The sequence below is a fragment of the Molossus molossus genome, unplaced genomic scaffold (genome assembly GCF_014108415.1).
Source record: "Molossus molossus isolate mMolMol1 unplaced genomic scaffold, mMolMol1.p scaffold_m16_p_13, whole genome shotgun sequence".
Taxonomy (NCBI): Eukaryota; Metazoa; Chordata; class Mammalia; order Chiroptera; family Molossidae; genus Molossus; species Molossus molossus.
This window is the reverse complement of record NW_023425348.1, coordinates 12,596,425-12,613,548: the sequence shown is the minus strand read 5'-3', so window position 1 is coordinate 12,613,548 and position 17,124 is coordinate 12,596,425. Positions and strand designations below refer to the sequence as shown.

Sequence of the window (17,124 nt, the reverse complement as noted above, 5' to 3'; positions counted from 1 at the left end):
ACCCACACACTCATGCGTGCACACACACTCACACACTCAACACACACACATACACACTCACACTCATACACTCACACAGTCATACACTCACACACACTCACACTCATACAAACACACATACACATGTGCACACACACATACATTTTCACACACTCAACACATACATACACACTCACACACATACACTCACACACTCAACACACACAACACTCATACACACATACTCACACACACCCACACACTCATGCGTGCACACACACTCACACACACTCACACACTCATACACTCACACACTTACACACACAACACTCATACACACATACTCACACACACCCACACACTCATGCGTGCACACACACACTCAACACACGCACACACATACACACTCAACACACACATACACACTCACACTCATACACACACACATACATACACTTACACACTCAACACACACAACACTCATACACACATACTCACACACACCCACACACTCATGCGTGCACACACACTCACACACACTCACACACTCATACACTCACACACTCAACACACACAACACTCATACACACATACTCACACACACCCACACACTCATGCGTGCACACACACACTCAACACACGCACACACATACACACTCAACACACACATACACACTCACACTCATACACTCACACACATACATACACTTACACACTCAACACACACAACACTCATACACACATACACACACCCACACACTCATGCGTGCACACACACTCACACACACTCAACACACACACATACACACTCACACCCATACACACACAGTCATACACTCACACACACTCACACTCATACACACACACATACACATGTGCACACACACATACACTCACACACTCAACACACACACATACTCACACACGTACATACACACTCACACACTCAACACACACAACCCTCATACACACCCACACACTCACACATGCACACACTCACACACACACACACACACAGTGCACCTAGTTTCTTCTGTGGAATGTTCTCAGCCACTGTCTGTCCCTTTAAGGACGGCTGCCCTGTGCCAGGGTCTGGACCTCAGCATCCTCAGCTGAGTTGGATTAAGAGACTGGTTCATGCCTTTGCAAATTCCTTCGGGCTGCCGCCCCTCCCCCACACGGAGCCGAAGTAGCCAGGAGCCCGAGCCAGTCTGCCCATTGTGGCCAGAGAGCTGGTCCAGCCTGGCAGCTCGCTCCCTCAGGAGCACAGGCGACCCCTTCGATAGGCACTTTGGGGCCAGGGAGTGCCCGGGGGGTCTGGACTTTGCAAGGCCTCCAGAGAGCCATGCAGAGCCGGGAGCTCTGCTCAGACATCGTCCTGTGTGTGGAGTCCACAGAGCTGAGCAAGGTGAGGCCCCGGAGAACCACCCTCCGAAGCCAGCTCCTGCCAGGGCTGGCAGAGCCCCGCGGACGCACCTGCCAGGCATTCCCGCCACCCGCCCCAGCCTCCCAGCCTCTCCCTTTCAGACTGAATTCTGCAATCCTGCTTTCGAGCCCGAATCAGGGCCCCCTTGCCCTCCACCGGCCCAGCAGGATGCCCGCTGCAGCGCCCGCGCTCCCTGGCACGGTAACCATCTCAGGGGTCACCTGGGGGAGGACTGCGGGCCCAGGAGCTGCGGGCACTGTGAGGGGGCCTGAGGAGAGGGGCTCTCAGCCCACCCCACCCCCCTCAGGCTGGCGTCCGCGAGGGCTGCAGCCCGACTGCCATTTCTCCTGGCTGTGCGCCACCCTGCTGGCCAGCTTGCTGCTCCTGCTGCTGGGGCTGCTCGTGACCTTCATCCTGGCCCGTGAGTACCCGGGGCCTGCTTGGGAGAAGGCTTTAAAGTGAGACTCCATGAGCTATGCTACCGTCTCCCCCGGTTCAGCTCCTCTGAACCCCGCTCCCCCATCTTCCTGCCCCCAGAGTTGCAAGCTACACCCCCATTTGGAGCCTCCTATCATCCCCTGCCCACTAGAGGCCTCACCACCACTGGCACCCCCCCAGCCACAACCACCACCCCCTCTCAGGCAACTGGGACCCCTGCAGGGCAGCAGGAGGCGGGCATAAGCGCCACACCCCAGTCCAGTGAGTACTAAGGGCGGACCTTCCCCAGGGCCCTGAAGGGAGGGGGCCCAGAATGGCCCCTTGGGAAAAAAGGGCCTCCCTCCTTTTGACCTCTGAATTCCCTCACCTCTGTGTCTGCAGCCTGTGGGGGCCTCCTTCTTGGACCCAGGGGCTTCTTCAGCAGCCCCAACTACCCAGACCCTTATCCACCCAATGCCCACTGCATGTGGCTCATCCAGGTGTCCACAGACCACGCAATACAGCTCAAGGTGGAAACCCTCCACATGGAGGGTGTGGCCTCCTGTCTCTTTGATCGCTTGGAAATCTCCCCCAAGCCTGAAGGCCCCCTCCTCAGGTGGGTCCCTCTGCCCCCAGGAGGTCCCACCTCTGTCCTGCATCACCGCCTGGAGGGACAGCCAGGGGCTACCATGGAAAAGGCTGGACGGGGAGGGACTGAGAGTCTCGACCTCTAAGCCCAGCTCTGCTAGCAGCTGTATGACCTTGGGAAGGTCACTTCCCCTCCTAAGCACAGTTTCCGAATCCATACAACAGAGACCCTATCTTCTCTCCCATAAACAAATGCTTCAATGGTGGAGACCCAGGGGCCAGGAAATTCGGAGCTCCCTGAGAGATGAAGGGGGCCTTGGACCATGTCGTCACAAGTTTGGGGCCCAGGCAGGCTCTGTTCTGGCTGGCCCTGCGCTCTGAGCCTCTATCACCCTTAACCTGGCTTCTTGCAGAGTATGTGGGAGGGTGCCTCCCCCCACACTCAACACCAATGCCAGCCACCTCCGGGTGGCCTTCGTCTCTGACAGCAGTGTGGAGGGACTTGGTTTCCATGCCTGGTACCAGGCTGTGGCTCCCGGGCATGGTGAGTGTCGCTGGCTGCCTGGCCTTGGTCCACTGCCTCTCCTCCGGCCACGCCCAGCGCTGGCAAAATGGGTGGAGCCTCTGGTGTTGCTGAATCCAGATGCCTCCCCGCGCCCCCAGGGAGCTGTGCCCATGACGAGTTCCTCTGCGACCAGTTACTCTGCCTGCTGCCGGACTCCGTGTGCGACGGTTTTGCCGACTGCACCGACGGCAGTGACGAGAACAACTGCAGTGCCCCGTCCCCGGGTACAGCCCCGCAGCCTCGGGGGCGGGGGGGGGTGCTGTCCAGGCAGGGGGTCCAGGTTCCGGCTGGGCACCCCGCTCTGGCCCAGCCCCAAACCTGCCTGGTCATTCCTCTGGCCTAGAACTTGCTCCCCCACAGGCGTGGCCAAAGCTGCCCTCGCTGTTAGAGCCCGTGCCGGGCAAAGGCACAGGCACCGGCCACGCGTGACCTCCTCCTCTCTGCAGGATGTGGGGGAAACCTGACTGGCCTCCAGGGCACTTTCTCTGCTCCCAGCCACCCGCAGGAGTACCCCCACCCACAGGCAAGCCAGCCCTCCAGGGGACGGTGGTGTGGCACCCCTGGGCACACCTGAGAACAGAGTCAGTGTGACTGGGCACAGCATGGTGGACACTGCCTGGTACTGGGGAAGGTCAGAGAGCCAGCAGGCAGGAAGGGAGCACCATGAGGTGCCTAGGGCATGCCAGGTGCCCCGCGCTGGCCGAGCTGATCTCTGAGACCAGACAAGTTCGAAGGCCCCTCCTATCGGGACAAGCACCTATGATGAGAGCCAGCGGGCAGTGCCCACGCCCCCCCCCTGCCTAGCCTGCCACGGGGAGGAGGGCCTTCTGACACTCGGCCGGGGTGCCCAGATTGGGACAGAAAGAACGTGTGGATCACGCCACCTGCGCCCTCCCCTAGCTTTGCACCTGGCGCATCTCGGTCCCTGCCGGACACGGCCTGGAGCTGCAGTTCCACAACTTCAGCCTGGGAGCCCAGGACGGGTGTGAGCTGGACTACGTGGAGGTGTATGAGGCCAGCAACGCCGGGGCCCCTGGCCTCCTGGGCAGGTACCCGCAGAGCCAGGGGAGGAGCCCGCAGATCAGCCCAGCTCACGCCCTCACTTCGTTTCCTTTGGCTACTCCAAGCCAGAGGTCCGGTCACTGTCACCCTGAAGGAGGCGTGTCCCCTCACCTCCAAGCCCTCGTTCCTTCCACGGCCCCCCAGCCCTCGCGCTCCCCGCTCTCCCTCCTGCGGGTTCATTCCCATCCTCACGGACTCTCCCGTCCCAAAGGGGCTCCAGGTCCAGCAGCTGGTCAACCCGCTGTCCTCTGACTGCGTGTGTCTTCCTCACACACCCCAGGTTCCATGGTGGGATACGCCTCCCGTGCCCTCTGGCATTGCCGGGAGCACCCAGCCCTGAGGGAGGCCGCGCAGCCTCGAGCCCCATGCCCAGGAATGCTCTTTCCTTTGGGCAGGTTCTGCGGACAGGAACTGCCCCCTCGTGTCCTCTCCTCGCACCACCAACTGGCTATACGCGTCAGGACAGACCCCAGCGCCGGCAGCACGGGCTTCTCAGCCACCTACCGGGCCCTCAATGCCACAGAGAGTGGGTGCCCTTGGGCAAGGGGGTGTGGGCAGCAGAGGTGCCTCCAGAGCAGGGAAGGGCTCCGGACCCTGGCGGGCTCTGTGAAGGCGGTGGGGACAGACCTGCCCCGGGGCACGACCATTCCTCCTGTGCCTGCAGACCCCTGTGGGCCCAGAGGGCCCTCCTGCCAGGGCGCAGGGTGCGAGAGCTCGCGGTGGCTGTGTGACATATGGACAGACTGCGCAGACAGTGGCGATGACAAGTGCGGGGTCCCCCTGTTCCCACCCCCAGGTGAGAGCCTGCTGCAGGGCCGGCAGGCCGAGCAGACTGGGTGCCCGTTCATAACACACTTCAAAAGGCATCTGTACCCTCCCTGGCGAGGGCAGTTCACTGTCCTGACTCTTCACAGTCTGTGTCACCCCCACGTTCAGTGGTGGAGGCTTCAGGCATCAGGGCAGCCTTGTCCCGGAGAGAGGCAGCCCCTCTCCACAGCCCACCTCAAAGAAGACCCTCTAGACGCTCTGGCTCCTGCTGGGGCCCCATGCTCCCTGGGACCAGAGCGCCCACTCGGCGCCCCCGCCTGGCCAGGGGTGCTTGCAGCAGACTCTGGAGGGCAGCGGAACCCTCCACCTGTGTGATGCATCTTCCCACTCTGTCTCCTTAGATTCTCACAACAACCCCTCTGACCCCTGTAGAGTGATTAGGTGGCCCGGTGACACAGCCACTGAGCGGTCCCCACAGTGACCCTCCCCTGCTCCCCTCCAGAGACGGCCTGTGAGCCCATCCAAGTAGAGATGTGTACCGGGCTAAGCTACAACACCACGGCCTTCCCGAACATCTGGGTTGGCATGGCCACCCAAGAGGAGGTGGTGGAGGTCCTCAGAGGCTACAAGGTACTCTGGGCAGAGACAAGGAGGGACCCCCAGGGATGGGAGGGAGCCTGGGAGGCGGGTGCCTGAGGGCTGGTCTCCTTTCACAGAGCCTGGCCAGTCTGCCCTGCTACCAGAATTTCCGGAGGCTCCTCTGTGGGCTGCTGGTGCCCCAATGCACCCCACTAGGCAGTGTCCTGCCCCCGTGCCGCTCTGTCTGCCAGGAGGCAGAGCGCCAGTGCCAGTCCGGCCTGGCCCTCCTGGGCATCCCCTGGCCCTTCAACTGCCACAGGCTGCCTGAGACAGCTGGCCTGGAGGCTTGTGCCCAGCCCTGAGGCTAAAGTGGACCCCTGCCCTCTGCCTGCCCATCCTGCTTTGCCTATCAGGGTGGGCAAGCAAGGGGACAAAAGAAGGGGGACCAGCACAGGACTCTGCCCATCCTCTCTGGAGGAAGGAAGGAAGTCCTCAGTCAGGCTGAGACCTTCGCATTCTCCCAGCTCCTCCCCTGTCCCTGTACCAGCCCAGCGGCCACCAGCCTGGCTCCAGGCTGTGCCAGTGACACCCTACATTGCTTCCCTCTGGCCCCAGTTTCCTGACTTCTGCTTCCCCCTGTCCATCTGCTCTTCCAGGTTTCTCTGTCACCCGCTTTTTGACGTTTTGCTTTATTCAGTGAGAGCAGGTAACGCAGCAGGCCCTGTTCTAAGCCCGGAGATCCGGTGTCTGCCTGTCTGTCTGCCTCCAGCAGTCCCCACCCTCTGTCTTGGCTTGTGTTTCTCCTGGACTGGAGTCTGTCCTCAGCCTCGGCCACTGGCCCCTCTCTTTCCAGCTCCTCGGAGCGGCAGGCGCTCTGAGTGTCCTCCCGGGCTGCCTCTGTGTCCGGCTCAGTCTCTCTCCCCCTCCTTTCTCCCTCAAAAGCTTGGCCAACTGCCTGGCACACCACGAGTTACTTCCCTGCTCTTTCCCGGCGGGAGCTCTCGGTTTCCTCTCGGAGTCTGGGCGGAGCAGAGCGCGCAGGGCAGAGCGCAGGGAGCGGGCGGACCAGGGGACCGGGGGCAGGCGCCCGGCTGCAGGGCAGCGCAGAGGCGGGCGGGGGTCGTGGGGAGGGCCCGGGTTGCAAGGCGGGGAAGGAGGCCCTAGAGAGAGGGAGTCTCCCCAGGAGCCGGGAAGGGGGTGAGTCTGTGGAGGGGGAATGGGGATGGGGGAGGGGACTGTGGGAAAGACTGGGCGCGGGCGGGATGGTGGGGAGCGGCTTCTCCCTTCTTTCTGGCTGCGCTCTCAGGGTGTCGTGTCCAGGGCCACCCCGTTTCTTCGTCTCCCCGCGGTCGTTCAGCTCCAGGGACACGGCAGTGGGGTGGGGACGACTCGGCTGCGATGGGGTGGAGAGCAAGGCAGGTCCCAGAATTCGGGGCCGACTCCTGTCCTACCCAGCCCACAGACTCCGAGAGGACCGGCGTCCGGGCCCCGTGCCGGCGCCATGAGGCCGCTGCTCGCCCTGCTGCTCCTGGGCCTGGCGGCTGGCTCGCCCCCGCTGGACGACAACAAGATCCCCAGCCTGTGCCCGGGGCACCCCGGCCTGCCAGGCACTCCGGGCCACCACGGCACCCAGGGCCTGCCTGGCCGCGACGGCCGCGACGGCCGCGACGGCGCGCCCGGGGCGCCCGGAGAGAAAGGCGAGGGCGGGAGGCCGGGTAAGGAGGCGGCGGGGACGTCGGAGCTGGCGCGGCCCGGCTCCAGTTGCGGCTCCAGCTCGGGCCGGGGGCCCAGGGCTCGGAGTCCCCGCGGGGGCGCCGCTCCGGTCCCGCCCATTCCCGCTCTGCCCTGGGAGGGGACAGGAGCCGGTGACTCAGCCCCCAGGACCAGGACTCTCGGGACCCTATTTGCCCAGCTGGTCAGATCTGCCCGGCTCCGCAGGGCCGTGGTGGGGGTCCCCGGCGCCAGGGCGGGGCGAGCCGGGGAGGTGGCCGCTGGGGCGCTTAGGAAAATGGGGAGGCTCCCATCCGCGCCCCCGCTTCCGGCGGGCCGGCCGCTACACTCACGCGAACTGCTCCCCTTACCCCCGCAGGACTGCCGGGGCCGCGTGGGGAGCCCGGGCCGCGAGGGGAGGCAGGCCCCACGGGGGCGGCCGGGCCGGCGGGGGACTGCTCGGTGCCTCCGCGCTCTGCCTTCAGCGCCAAGCGCTCCGAAAGCCGGGTGCCCCCGCCGCTGGACGCGCCCCTGCCCTTCGACCGGGTGCTGCTGAACGAGCAGGGCCATTACGACGCCGCCACCGGCAAGTTCACCTGCCAGGTGCCCGGGGTCTACTACTTCGCGGTCCACGCCACCGTCTACCGGACTAGCCTGCAGTTCGACCTGGTCAAGAACGGCGAGTCCATAGCCTCTTTCTTCCAGTTTTTTGGGGGGTGGCCCAAGCCGGCCTCGCTCTCCGGGGGCGCCATGGTGAGGCTGGAGCCCGAGGACCAGGTGTGGGTGCAGGTCGGTGTGGGCGATTACATCGGCATCTACGCCAGCATCAAGACGGACAGCACCTTCTCCGGATTCCTGGTTTACTCCGACTGGCACAGCTCCCCCGTCTTCGCTTGATGCCCACTGGGGGTGAGCCTCTGCCCGCTCACTCCTCGGAGGGGCGTGGCACTGTCCGCCACATCACCCAGGAAGGCTGGCCCCCTGGACTGTTGTGAACGACCAGGGGGTGGGATGGGCCGGTCCTGCTGCCGGAGGAGTGGGCAGGGCCTGCAGCGCAGGGCACTGGCTGGATTGTGCCCAAGCCGAAGCAGAGCACTGGGCCGGCAGGTGTGGGTCCTCCGGCCCCGGACCCTAAGGTGGGGTGCTCTCTTCCTGGTCCTCTACTTACTTCTCTGAGTCCTCCCTCTTCCCTTCTCCTCCTGGGCCCTTTTCTTAGACTGTTCATTAAACCTAAAACCCCCTCCCACTGGCTCAGCCTCTCTTCTGTAGTGGTGGGGATACCCTGGGGCGGGGGGCAGAGGAGGTGGAAAGGGGGGCTCTGGGCTGGATGAGCTAAGGGGCGGGAGATACAGGAGGCAGGCCCAGCGACTGAGGGGCTGCCCCCGAGCTGGCCCTGTGTGGGTTCTGAACCTAGCTGAGGGGGTTCCTCCTGGTGTGGGGCTCTGGCCACCTTCACGAACTCAGAGATGTCACATGAACTGGCTGGGGGCCACCTTTACCACGCACACCCCTGCTCTCATCAACCCAAAAGAAGGAGCCCGGCGTTTTCACTCGCCATTCCCTGCTGCTTGCTTGTCCCCGGATGACTGGAAGGCAGTTTCTGGTTCCCCCGTGTCAGGGACGTGCCGTGTCCCAGGGTGTCTACAGATAAGTCGTTTCTGAGACGACCACCAGAGGGCGCCCCAGCTCTGGAATGCAGCTGTGACCCTGGGTAGCTGGTGGTGGGGAGAAAGGGTAGGGAGGTTGGCCGCGGAATTCTAGATGGGGTGGAGGGAAAGGGCCCTCTCTTCCAGTTCAGGAAGTTTATCTTCTCTCATAAAATGTTTACCTCACATTAAACAACGTTAGGAGCCTAGGCTCTCCTTGCTCAACTCCCTCTCCAGGGCTGGGGGAAGGGAAGAAAGCCCTCCTTCGGGCCTCCCAACTCCAAGGTGGAGTTGTCCATGAACTCCCCACCCTCCCCAGCCCCACCCCCGCCCCCGCGCTGTGCTGGACATAGCTGGGGTGGCCTGCGCCACCAAGTCTGAGCCCTCCAAGGCTCCCCTCCTCTGACCTTCGGAAGCCAGCTCCAGCCCCACGCCCCAACCCAGTAACTAACAAACAAGGCCCACACCAGCTCAGCCTCTCCCCCCAAGGAAGTGGCCTACCCCTTTCCCTGTCCCCTCACTTCCAGAAGACTGCCCCTGGCATTATGCTCCTAGATTTAGCAATTATGGGGGAATGTGCCCCTCTCTTGCTGGTCACATGAGGGCAAATGTAACCGTGGGGACTGGGCTAAGTGAGCTGGAGACGCCTCAGCAGTACTGGGCTCACCTCCCTGCTCTACAGCAGGAGGTCCCATCAGAGCACCACCCGATGCCAAAACACACAGACAGGCACCAGCTCCTCCAGGGATTGGAGTAGACAACAGCCAGCGGGAGCCCCAAGTTCCCTCCTGGGAACAGTGGCACCAGAGGAAAAGCTGGATGAGAGAGTTCACACTTCTCTCCAAGGGCTTGCTGGCAGACAGAAGACAGGGAGGGCTTTCCAAGCGGTTCATGTGAGGGCACAAACTGGAGTGGATGAAGCCAATCCGGCCACGCCTGGCACTGCCTCTCTTCAAGGCACCGTGCTCCCACCGTCTTCTCTCTTCCCCCACCAGGTGCCCCAGACCACACCTGTGACCAGCGGGACTGAAGGGCCCTGCTGCGGTATCAGTTACCCTGACCAGCTGCCACCCTCACAAGGATGCACACAGAGGCTCAGGGCTGTCAACAAAACTTTATTTGCTGGAAAGTGGGCCAGACCCTCAGGGAGTAACTGCATGCCCCTAGGCCCTGGCCCCTACTGTTTGGACCCTAGTGAAATGTGTGCCCTCCCCAGTGCCAGGGAGAGACAAACAGAGGGGAATGCCATTTTTCTCTGTGATGTGGGGAATAAAAGGGATATAAATAGAAATCTGGTTATCTCTTCTGAGGTTCCCAGTAGAGCTGGGGTACCAGGGTTCATGGTCCCAAATCCAAGTGCAGATACCGCCACCCAAGAGAGAAACCCCTGACCCCAGCTGTTGGGTCAGGTTGAGAGAGAGCCTCATAAGATCGTGACAGGCAAAGTGGTAGCTCTAAGAGCATCTGACAGATACTACCCCCCTAAACCTACCAGGCACAGGAGCTCTGGCTGAAAGCAAAGGTTCAAGATCATTCCAAGGGCCCTCGAGTTGCCAAAATACCCAAATAACACTGATGTATTGTGGTTGTAGCTGGGGAGGGAGCAGGGAGAGGACCTGCAAATCCCCAACAGAAAACCCACAAGCAGAGGTGGGGAGCCCCCAGAGGCCAGCATCTGGGTGGGCCCTGGCAAGCTGGAGGGGAGTCCACAGCAAACCGTCTCAGGGCCTGGCATAGTGACACACCACCCTCAGCCCTGCAGGGACCCGCGAGTACAGAGGCGCTGTTATCCTGCCCCCACCCAGGCCAGTCTTCCAGGGTATCCCATCTCAATGTCCTGGACGTATGGCCTGGAGGCGTGACAGCCATGATGACAAAAGGGGATTCAGGCCAGGACCCGGAGATCAGCTGTTAATGCTGTCATCGCACAGGTGGCCGTGTGGAGTGTGGAGCTGCAGGAGGGGCAGGGAGGGAGGGACTGTTCAGAGGTAGACATTGAGGGTCTGCAGAATGCCCCGGCGGCAGAGTGGGCAGTTGCGGTGGTAGACGGGATGGCGCATCAGGATTTCGGTGCAGGCCTGGCACAGGCACAGGTGCCGACAGGGCAGCAGCAGCACTGTCTTGCTCTGGTCCTGGCAGATGACACACTTCTTCCGCTCCTCTTGCTCCTTCAGCAACTTCCATGGGTCTTGCCCAGCTATAGGCTCCTCCTCGTTGAGCCTCTCCCTGCCCCAGGTGGCTGTCACTCTGGCCATTCCGACTTCCTCCTCTTCTGTCTCTGATCTGGGCCCTGCTTCAGGATGAGTGTCCTGTTGAGAGGTCCTGGCTGAGGCGACTCTTCTAGGGCCACCCTGGGGAGCCCCAGGTGCCCCTTCCCGGTTTGGCCAGCTTGCCAGCTGCAGGCTGCGGCTCCAGACGCGTTGCCAAGACTCCGAGCCCAGTGCGAGGCGAGACAGCCGCACGACATCCTCTCGCAGCCTGCGGTAGGATGGCCGGGCATGAAGCTGACTGAGTGCCCGGGTGGCCAGCCTCATGGTGAGGTCCGGCTGCAACACGGTCACTGTCACTGCCAGCACACAAGCCAGCAGCAGCAGGCCAGTGAGATTGACCAGCACAAAGCTGGCCGAGAGGCGGGCCGCCGAGGCCAGGAGCTCCATTGCTAGTTGGCAGGGGGTCCAGAGAAGGATGGCCATGGCCACAGCACTGCTGGAAATGTGGGCTAGGAAGGCGGCCATGACATCCGTCATCCTCCACAGTGGCCCCATCACTGCATCCCACAGGGCCAGCAACAGGGAGAAGAGGTTCTGAGTGCCAATGAGGCAGATGTTGACCAGGCTGTTGATCACGTAGGCCACCAAGCTCATGGCAATGGCACAGATGTCACAGGCCTGGCGCAGCAAAGCGTGGCCACTGGAGATCACATTGAGGACGCCGCGGTGCAGTATCTCCCGGCTCCTCAATGCCCCATGGGAGGCCAGGTGCCCCAGGAGCTTTAGGCTCTCCAGGCCAGAGTAGCAGCTGTACAGGGAGGTACCCAAGGCCTGAAAGCCCCCAGAAGTGAGCCGGATCACGGCTTCCATCAAGGCCAGCAATGACAGTAGGACTCCGCGGCCCAAGTGCAGAAGGCTCGTCAGTACAGTGTGTGGCAGGTTGTAGATGAAGGCCAGCAGCCAGGCCAGGAAGGCCAGGAAGGAGGACACCAGCAGGAAGTTGAGGTCCAACACTAAGGTCAGCCCGTCCAGCACCAGGCCCACGCCGTTCACCACCAGGTACACCGCCTCCATGACGGACCTATGGAAGTTAGTCCCCAAAAACGTCTGGCTCCCCGTTGAGGGGGGTGGGAAGGCTGCCAATGTTGGGGGGCAGGGGTCAATCTGAGCGAAGTGAGACGTCTCCCACCAAGGACGAGAACGAGAGTCTGAGAAAGCGGGTTACAGGTGAGTGGGTCTCAGTGGAACCGGGATCCAGGTGCCCGTCCGGGGGTCCCAGCTTTGAAGGCGGGCTGTTTGGGAGGAGAGAGGCCGCACATCTCCAAGGTGGAGGGGAGCCCGGCTGGAGGGGAGCCCTCGGTCTGGAGACCTGGTGGCGTGCACCCCGGCCAGGCAGAGTCCGAGCCCGGAGACCAGACGGTTGGATCGGGCTGGGGCCGGGTGGGGCGGCGCAGGCTGGGCGCGGGCTCGCGGTCCTGCCACGCAGGTGCCCTGTCCCCGCCCGGCCCCCGGCCCCGGCTCGCGGCGCCCTGCGCCCGAAGAGGGAGCGGGAAGCGGCGTCAACCTCGGCGCACGGCAGGAGCGGCCTCCAGTCGGCTGCGCGCCGCCATCTTGCGTGCGAGGGGGCGGGGCCAGAGCCCTGACGAAAGGGAGGGCGACAACTCCCGCCAATGGGCGAAGCGCAACCCCAGGGACGTCGAGCTCTCATTGGCCCGTTTGAACGGAGCCCGAACGTGTTTGCTTTCCCACGGGGGGCGGGGACACATGGAAACCTCTGCCCTCCTGAGGCGGTGATTGGTCAGTTGACAGATAGAGGCGGGATGTTCCTCTAGCCCCGTCCCCGGAAGGAATGGGACTTGGCACCGGGCTGGATAAGAGTGAGGTCCTCCTGGGTGAGGCTTGGCGGTCACTGCCTCCGAGCTGGACTCCGGGATTACACCGTCCCGCAGCCTTTTCAGACGCTGCCTCCTCTATATATTCAATTATTCTCTCATTTATTGAGCTCCTTCCTAATAATGTACTGGGTACAAAAATGTTTAAGATGTGCCGTACTCTTTGCCTGGCTGGTGTGGCTCAGTGGACTGAGCATGTCCCATGGACTGAGAGGTCCCGGTTGGGTTCTGGGTCAGGGCACGTGTCTGGGTTGTGGCCTCCATCCCCAGTAGGGGCGTGCAGGAGGCAGCCCATGGATGTTTCTCACACATGTTTCTATTTCTCTGCCCCTTCCTCTCTCTCTAAAAATTCAATGAAAACATATTTTTAAAAGAAAAGAGAGAGATGAGTGGGTAAAAATGCATTGGTATGCCCTGGCCAGTTTGGGTCAGCGGTTAGAGCGTCAGCCTTTGGTCCAGAAAGACCCGGTTCAGTTCCTGCTAAGGGCACGTACCTCGGTTGCAGTTTGTCCCCGGCCCTGGTTGGGTCGTGTGGGTGGCAACCACTCGATGTGTCCCTTTCATGTTGATGTTTCTCTCTCTCTCCCTCCCACTCTATCTGAACAAAAAATGGAAAAATGTCCTCAGATGAGGATTTTAAAAAAAAAAAGCATTGGTACATACATACAATGAATATCACTCTGCCATAAATAAGAATGAAATCTTACCATTCGCAACAGTATCGATGAACCTAGAGGGTCTTATGCTAAGACATAAGCCAGATAGGGAAGGACAAAATGCTGTATCATTTCACTTATAAATGGAATTTTAAAAAACAAAATAAATGAACAAACAAAATAGAAATAGACTTATAGATACAATGAACAGACTGATGGGTGCCAGAGGAGAGTTGGGTTGGGGGGCTGGACGTGGGGAGAGTGAAGGGATTAGAAGTACTAATCTGTTGTTATAAAATGGGCACAGGGATATAAAGTGCTGCACAGGAAACACAGTCAGTAACACTGTAATAACTGTGCAGCGCCAGGTGGCACTGGAAATACTGTGGGGAACACTTCGTAAAGTATCTGATTGTCTAGCCACTACGCTGTTCACCTGAAACTATTACAAAATAATATTGAATGCAAACTGTAATTGAAAAATAAATTTTAAAAGTAATAGTAAATATATATATATATATATATATATATATCCTCACCCGAGGATATTTTTCCATTTTTTACTCAGATAGAGTGGGAAGGAGAGAGAGGAAGAGAGAGAAACATCGATGTGAAAGGTACAGGGTCGGGGACAAACTGCAGCCAAGGTACGTGCCCTTAGCGGGAACCAAACCCGGGTCTCTGTGGACCGCAGGCTGACACTCTAACCGCTGAGCCAAACCGGCCAGGGCAGTAAATATATTTTTTAGACTGCCCCCTTTCACCTTATCCTACCCGCCCCCATCTGTTGCCAATATAAATTCTTTCAAACAATTTACCTCTTTCTTCCCCAAAATATAATGTGTAAACACCCTCGTCAGCTCCAGAGCTGAGGACATGCTTATCTTTTCCCCTGAGCCACGGGGCCGGTAGTTTGGCCTTCATGCCCCAGGACCTTCACTGGCTAGCAATAGGGCCCAATAAGTCCTTTCTTTGAAAAAGGTTTTCAGCCTGGCGGGTTTGTCTCAATGGTTGAGCAAGTGTTGACCCTGCACCAAGAGGTCGCCGGTTCGATTCCCGATCAGGGCACATGCCCAGGTTGTGGGCTCGATCCCCAGTGGGGGGCGTGCAGAAGGCGGCCAATTGATGTTCTCTCTCATCGATGTTTCTCTCTCTCTCTCTAAAAATTAATAAAGAAAAAATTTTTATTTTTTATCCTCACCCAAGGACATTTTTTTTGCATTTATCTTCAGATAGAAAGAACCGGAGGGAGAGAGGGAGGAAGAGAGAGAGAAACATCGATGTGAGAGACACATCGAGTGGCTGCCACCCACACGACCCCAACCAGGGCTGGGAACAAAGTGCAACCGAGGTACGTGCCCTTAGTGGGAACCAAACCCGGGACTCTCTGGACCGTGGGCCGACGCTCTAACCACAGAGCAAAACTGGCCAGGGGAAAATAATTGTAAAAAATAAAGAAAAAGGTTTTCAGCCCTGGACTGGTAGGTAGCTCAGTTGGTTAGAATGTAGTCCTGATACGCCAGGGTTGTGGGCACATACGAGAAGCAACCAACGAGCAATGAGCATAAAGAAGTGGAACAACAAATGAATCTCTCTCTCTCTTTCTCTCCTCTCTCTCAAATCAAAAAATTAAAAATAAAATGTTTTAAATAAAATAAAAAGGTCTTCAGCCCTGGAAGCTAAGCGTTGTGTTCGTTTGTTGTTCACCAGTGTGCAGCAAATCTTTTCCGGGACAAGGGGTCCCAGCAGGGGCGACCACTGCTCTCCCCCAGCCTCTCCCCAGCTCCAGCTTCCCACTTGGTTGCACTATTCGATTTTACAGAAGAGTCTCTTTTTCTGGCCAACCCCATCTAAACTCTAACCACAAAATGCTAATGTCTCTAAGCAAAGGAAAATAATACAAAAATTGGTTTTGGTCTCCTGCCCCGATCATGGTCTTTTAGGGTTATTGTTGCTGGTGTTGTTTTTACTGTCCCACTGGGCATTTTCCCCCAATTTAAAATGTTAGAGAATACACCCACTCCCCTTCAAGATATTTGATCCCACAACCCTTAACATCTCCTCTTCAAAAATTGTTCTTGCCCTGGCCGGTTTGGCGCAGCGGTTGGAGCGTCCACCTGTGGTACTGAGAGACCCGGGTTCGGTTCCCGCTAAGGGCACGTACCTCGCTTGCAATTTGTCCCCGGCCCTGGTTGGTCGTGCGGGTGGCAGCCACTCGATGTGTCCCTTTCATGTCAATGTTTCTCTCTCTCTCTCTTCCTCTCTCTCCCTCCCGCTCTATCTGAACAAAATATGGAAAAATGTCCCCGGATGAGGATTAAAAAAAAAAAGTTGTTCTTGTCCAGGGACAAGCTCTTAATCTATCTTTAGTTCTTTTTTTTTTTTTTTTTTTTTTTTTTTACTGATTTTAGAGAGGAAGGGAGAGGGAGAGAAACATCCATGAGAGAGAACATGGACTGGCCGCCTCCTGCACGCCCCCCACTGGGGATCGGGCCCACAACCTGGGCATGTGCCCTGACTGGGAATCGAACCGGCGACCTCTCAGCACATGGGTCCACACTCGACCACTGAGCCACACCGGCCGGGCTATCTTTAGTTCTTAATCTACTTTCCTGAAACACTTAACACCAATGATGACTTCCTCCCGCTGTACCCTGGACGTCACCCTCACCTGTATTCTCTCTGTTTGTCATGGCTCCCTTTCCTCTTTACACGATGATTTTTAAATCTGTGTCTTCAGCCTGAGTCTCTCTCACAAAGTTCAGGTTTCAACTGCTTCCTGAACACGGACAGCTTGTAGGTAGCTCACTGGTGCGTCAGACTCAATGTGTCCCAAATCGAACTCAGCGACCTTGCTGGGCCTGCCCCGTGTGCGTCGACCAGCCAGCTCTGCACACCAGCAAAAGGCCTTCGTGGGCTGGGCAGGATCCCCTGTGGCAGGACAGTGAGAAGCTAGGAAAAGTCCTGGGTGGGCAAGTGGAATGGGGAAACAGACAAGAAAATTGAACAAGGCCAAATAATTTGAGCAACTTATAGCCAGCTGGTGAATCCAAGACTTTATTTCCCCTAACGAAGAACATGTGAAAGCAAATGGCTTCCACCTCCCCTCCCTAACCAGGGACTGCGCAGCTTACATCAGCCTCGTCTGGGAAATGAACACAAACCCAATTAATGCCGTTTGTGCCAGCTAAACCCAAGGACAGCTGGAGTCAGGGAACAAATAACAGCAACCCCATTAAAGCCAGGCAGACCCAAGATAAAAAGTGAAACAGACCAAAGAATAACCTAATTTTGATCCATTTTGATGCATCATTTTGATCCATCAGCATATTTAAAATGCACCTGGGAAGCTGATGCCCGTTCTGCTGAAACCCTCCCCTATGAGTCTCACCTGCAAAGGAAAAAAAAAAGTTAAAAGCCCTCAAGACAAAGATTCCAGGTGGGCTCCCTCTAGAGCACACCACACCCGCGCTCCTTCCTGAGCATGAACTTTTTATTTCCTCCCAAACGCGAAGGGTCCCCACAGACTTGCGACCAGGGGAGCAGTGGGCAGCGGCGGTTTATCCTGGCTCACCCCGATCGTGTCTCCAGGCTCCTTCCCGCTGACTCCCAGGAGCAGGCAGCAG

At 58.8% G+C, this 17,124-nt stretch overlaps 3 protein-coding genes across 3 annotated transcripts; 2 read left to right on the top strand and 1 right to left on the bottom strand.

The window, feature by feature from the left end:
- The first annotated feature begins 1,324 nt into the window (after positions 1 to 1,324).
- Positions 1,325 to 6,482, top strand: LOC118627795 (membrane frizzled-related protein). Its single transcript, XM_036258253.1, has 13 exons — positions 1,325 to 1,387; positions 1,507 to 1,606; positions 1,713 to 1,826; positions 1,943 to 2,104; positions 2,225 to 2,438; positions 2,824 to 2,954; positions 3,074 to 3,199; positions 3,422 to 3,498; positions 3,876 to 4,024; positions 4,433 to 4,563; positions 4,702 to 4,833; positions 5,308 to 5,435; positions 5,522 to 6,482. Exons 1-13 carry the CDS (start codon positions 1,325 to 1,327, stop codon positions 5,744 to 5,746), a joined length of 1,752 nt encoding a protein of 583 aa, XP_036114146.1. The 3' UTR covers positions 5,747 to 6,482.
- Positions 6,483 to 6,641: 159 nt separating this feature from the next.
- Positions 6,642 to 8,329, top strand: C1QTNF5 (C1q and TNF related 5). The gene is made up of 2 exons (XM_036260102.1): positions 6,642 to 7,099; positions 7,474 to 8,329. The coding sequence occupies exons 1-2, from the start codon at positions 6,886 to 6,888 to the stop codon at positions 7,989 to 7,991; spliced, it is 732 nt and encodes a 243-aa protein (XP_036115995.1). The 5' UTR covers positions 6,642 to 6,885; the 3' UTR covers positions 7,992 to 8,329.
- Positions 8,330 to 9,848: 1,519 nt separating this feature from the next.
- RNF26 (ring finger protein 26) lies at positions 9,849 to 12,395 on the bottom strand. The gene has a single exon (XM_036258738.1). It carries the CDS (start codon positions 12,022 to 12,024, stop codon positions 10,723 to 10,725), a length of 1,302 nt encoding a protein of 433 aa, XP_036114631.1. The 5' UTR covers positions 12,025 to 12,395; the 3' UTR covers positions 9,849 to 10,722.
- Between the last annotated feature and the right edge of the window lie 4,729 nt (positions 12,396 to 17,124).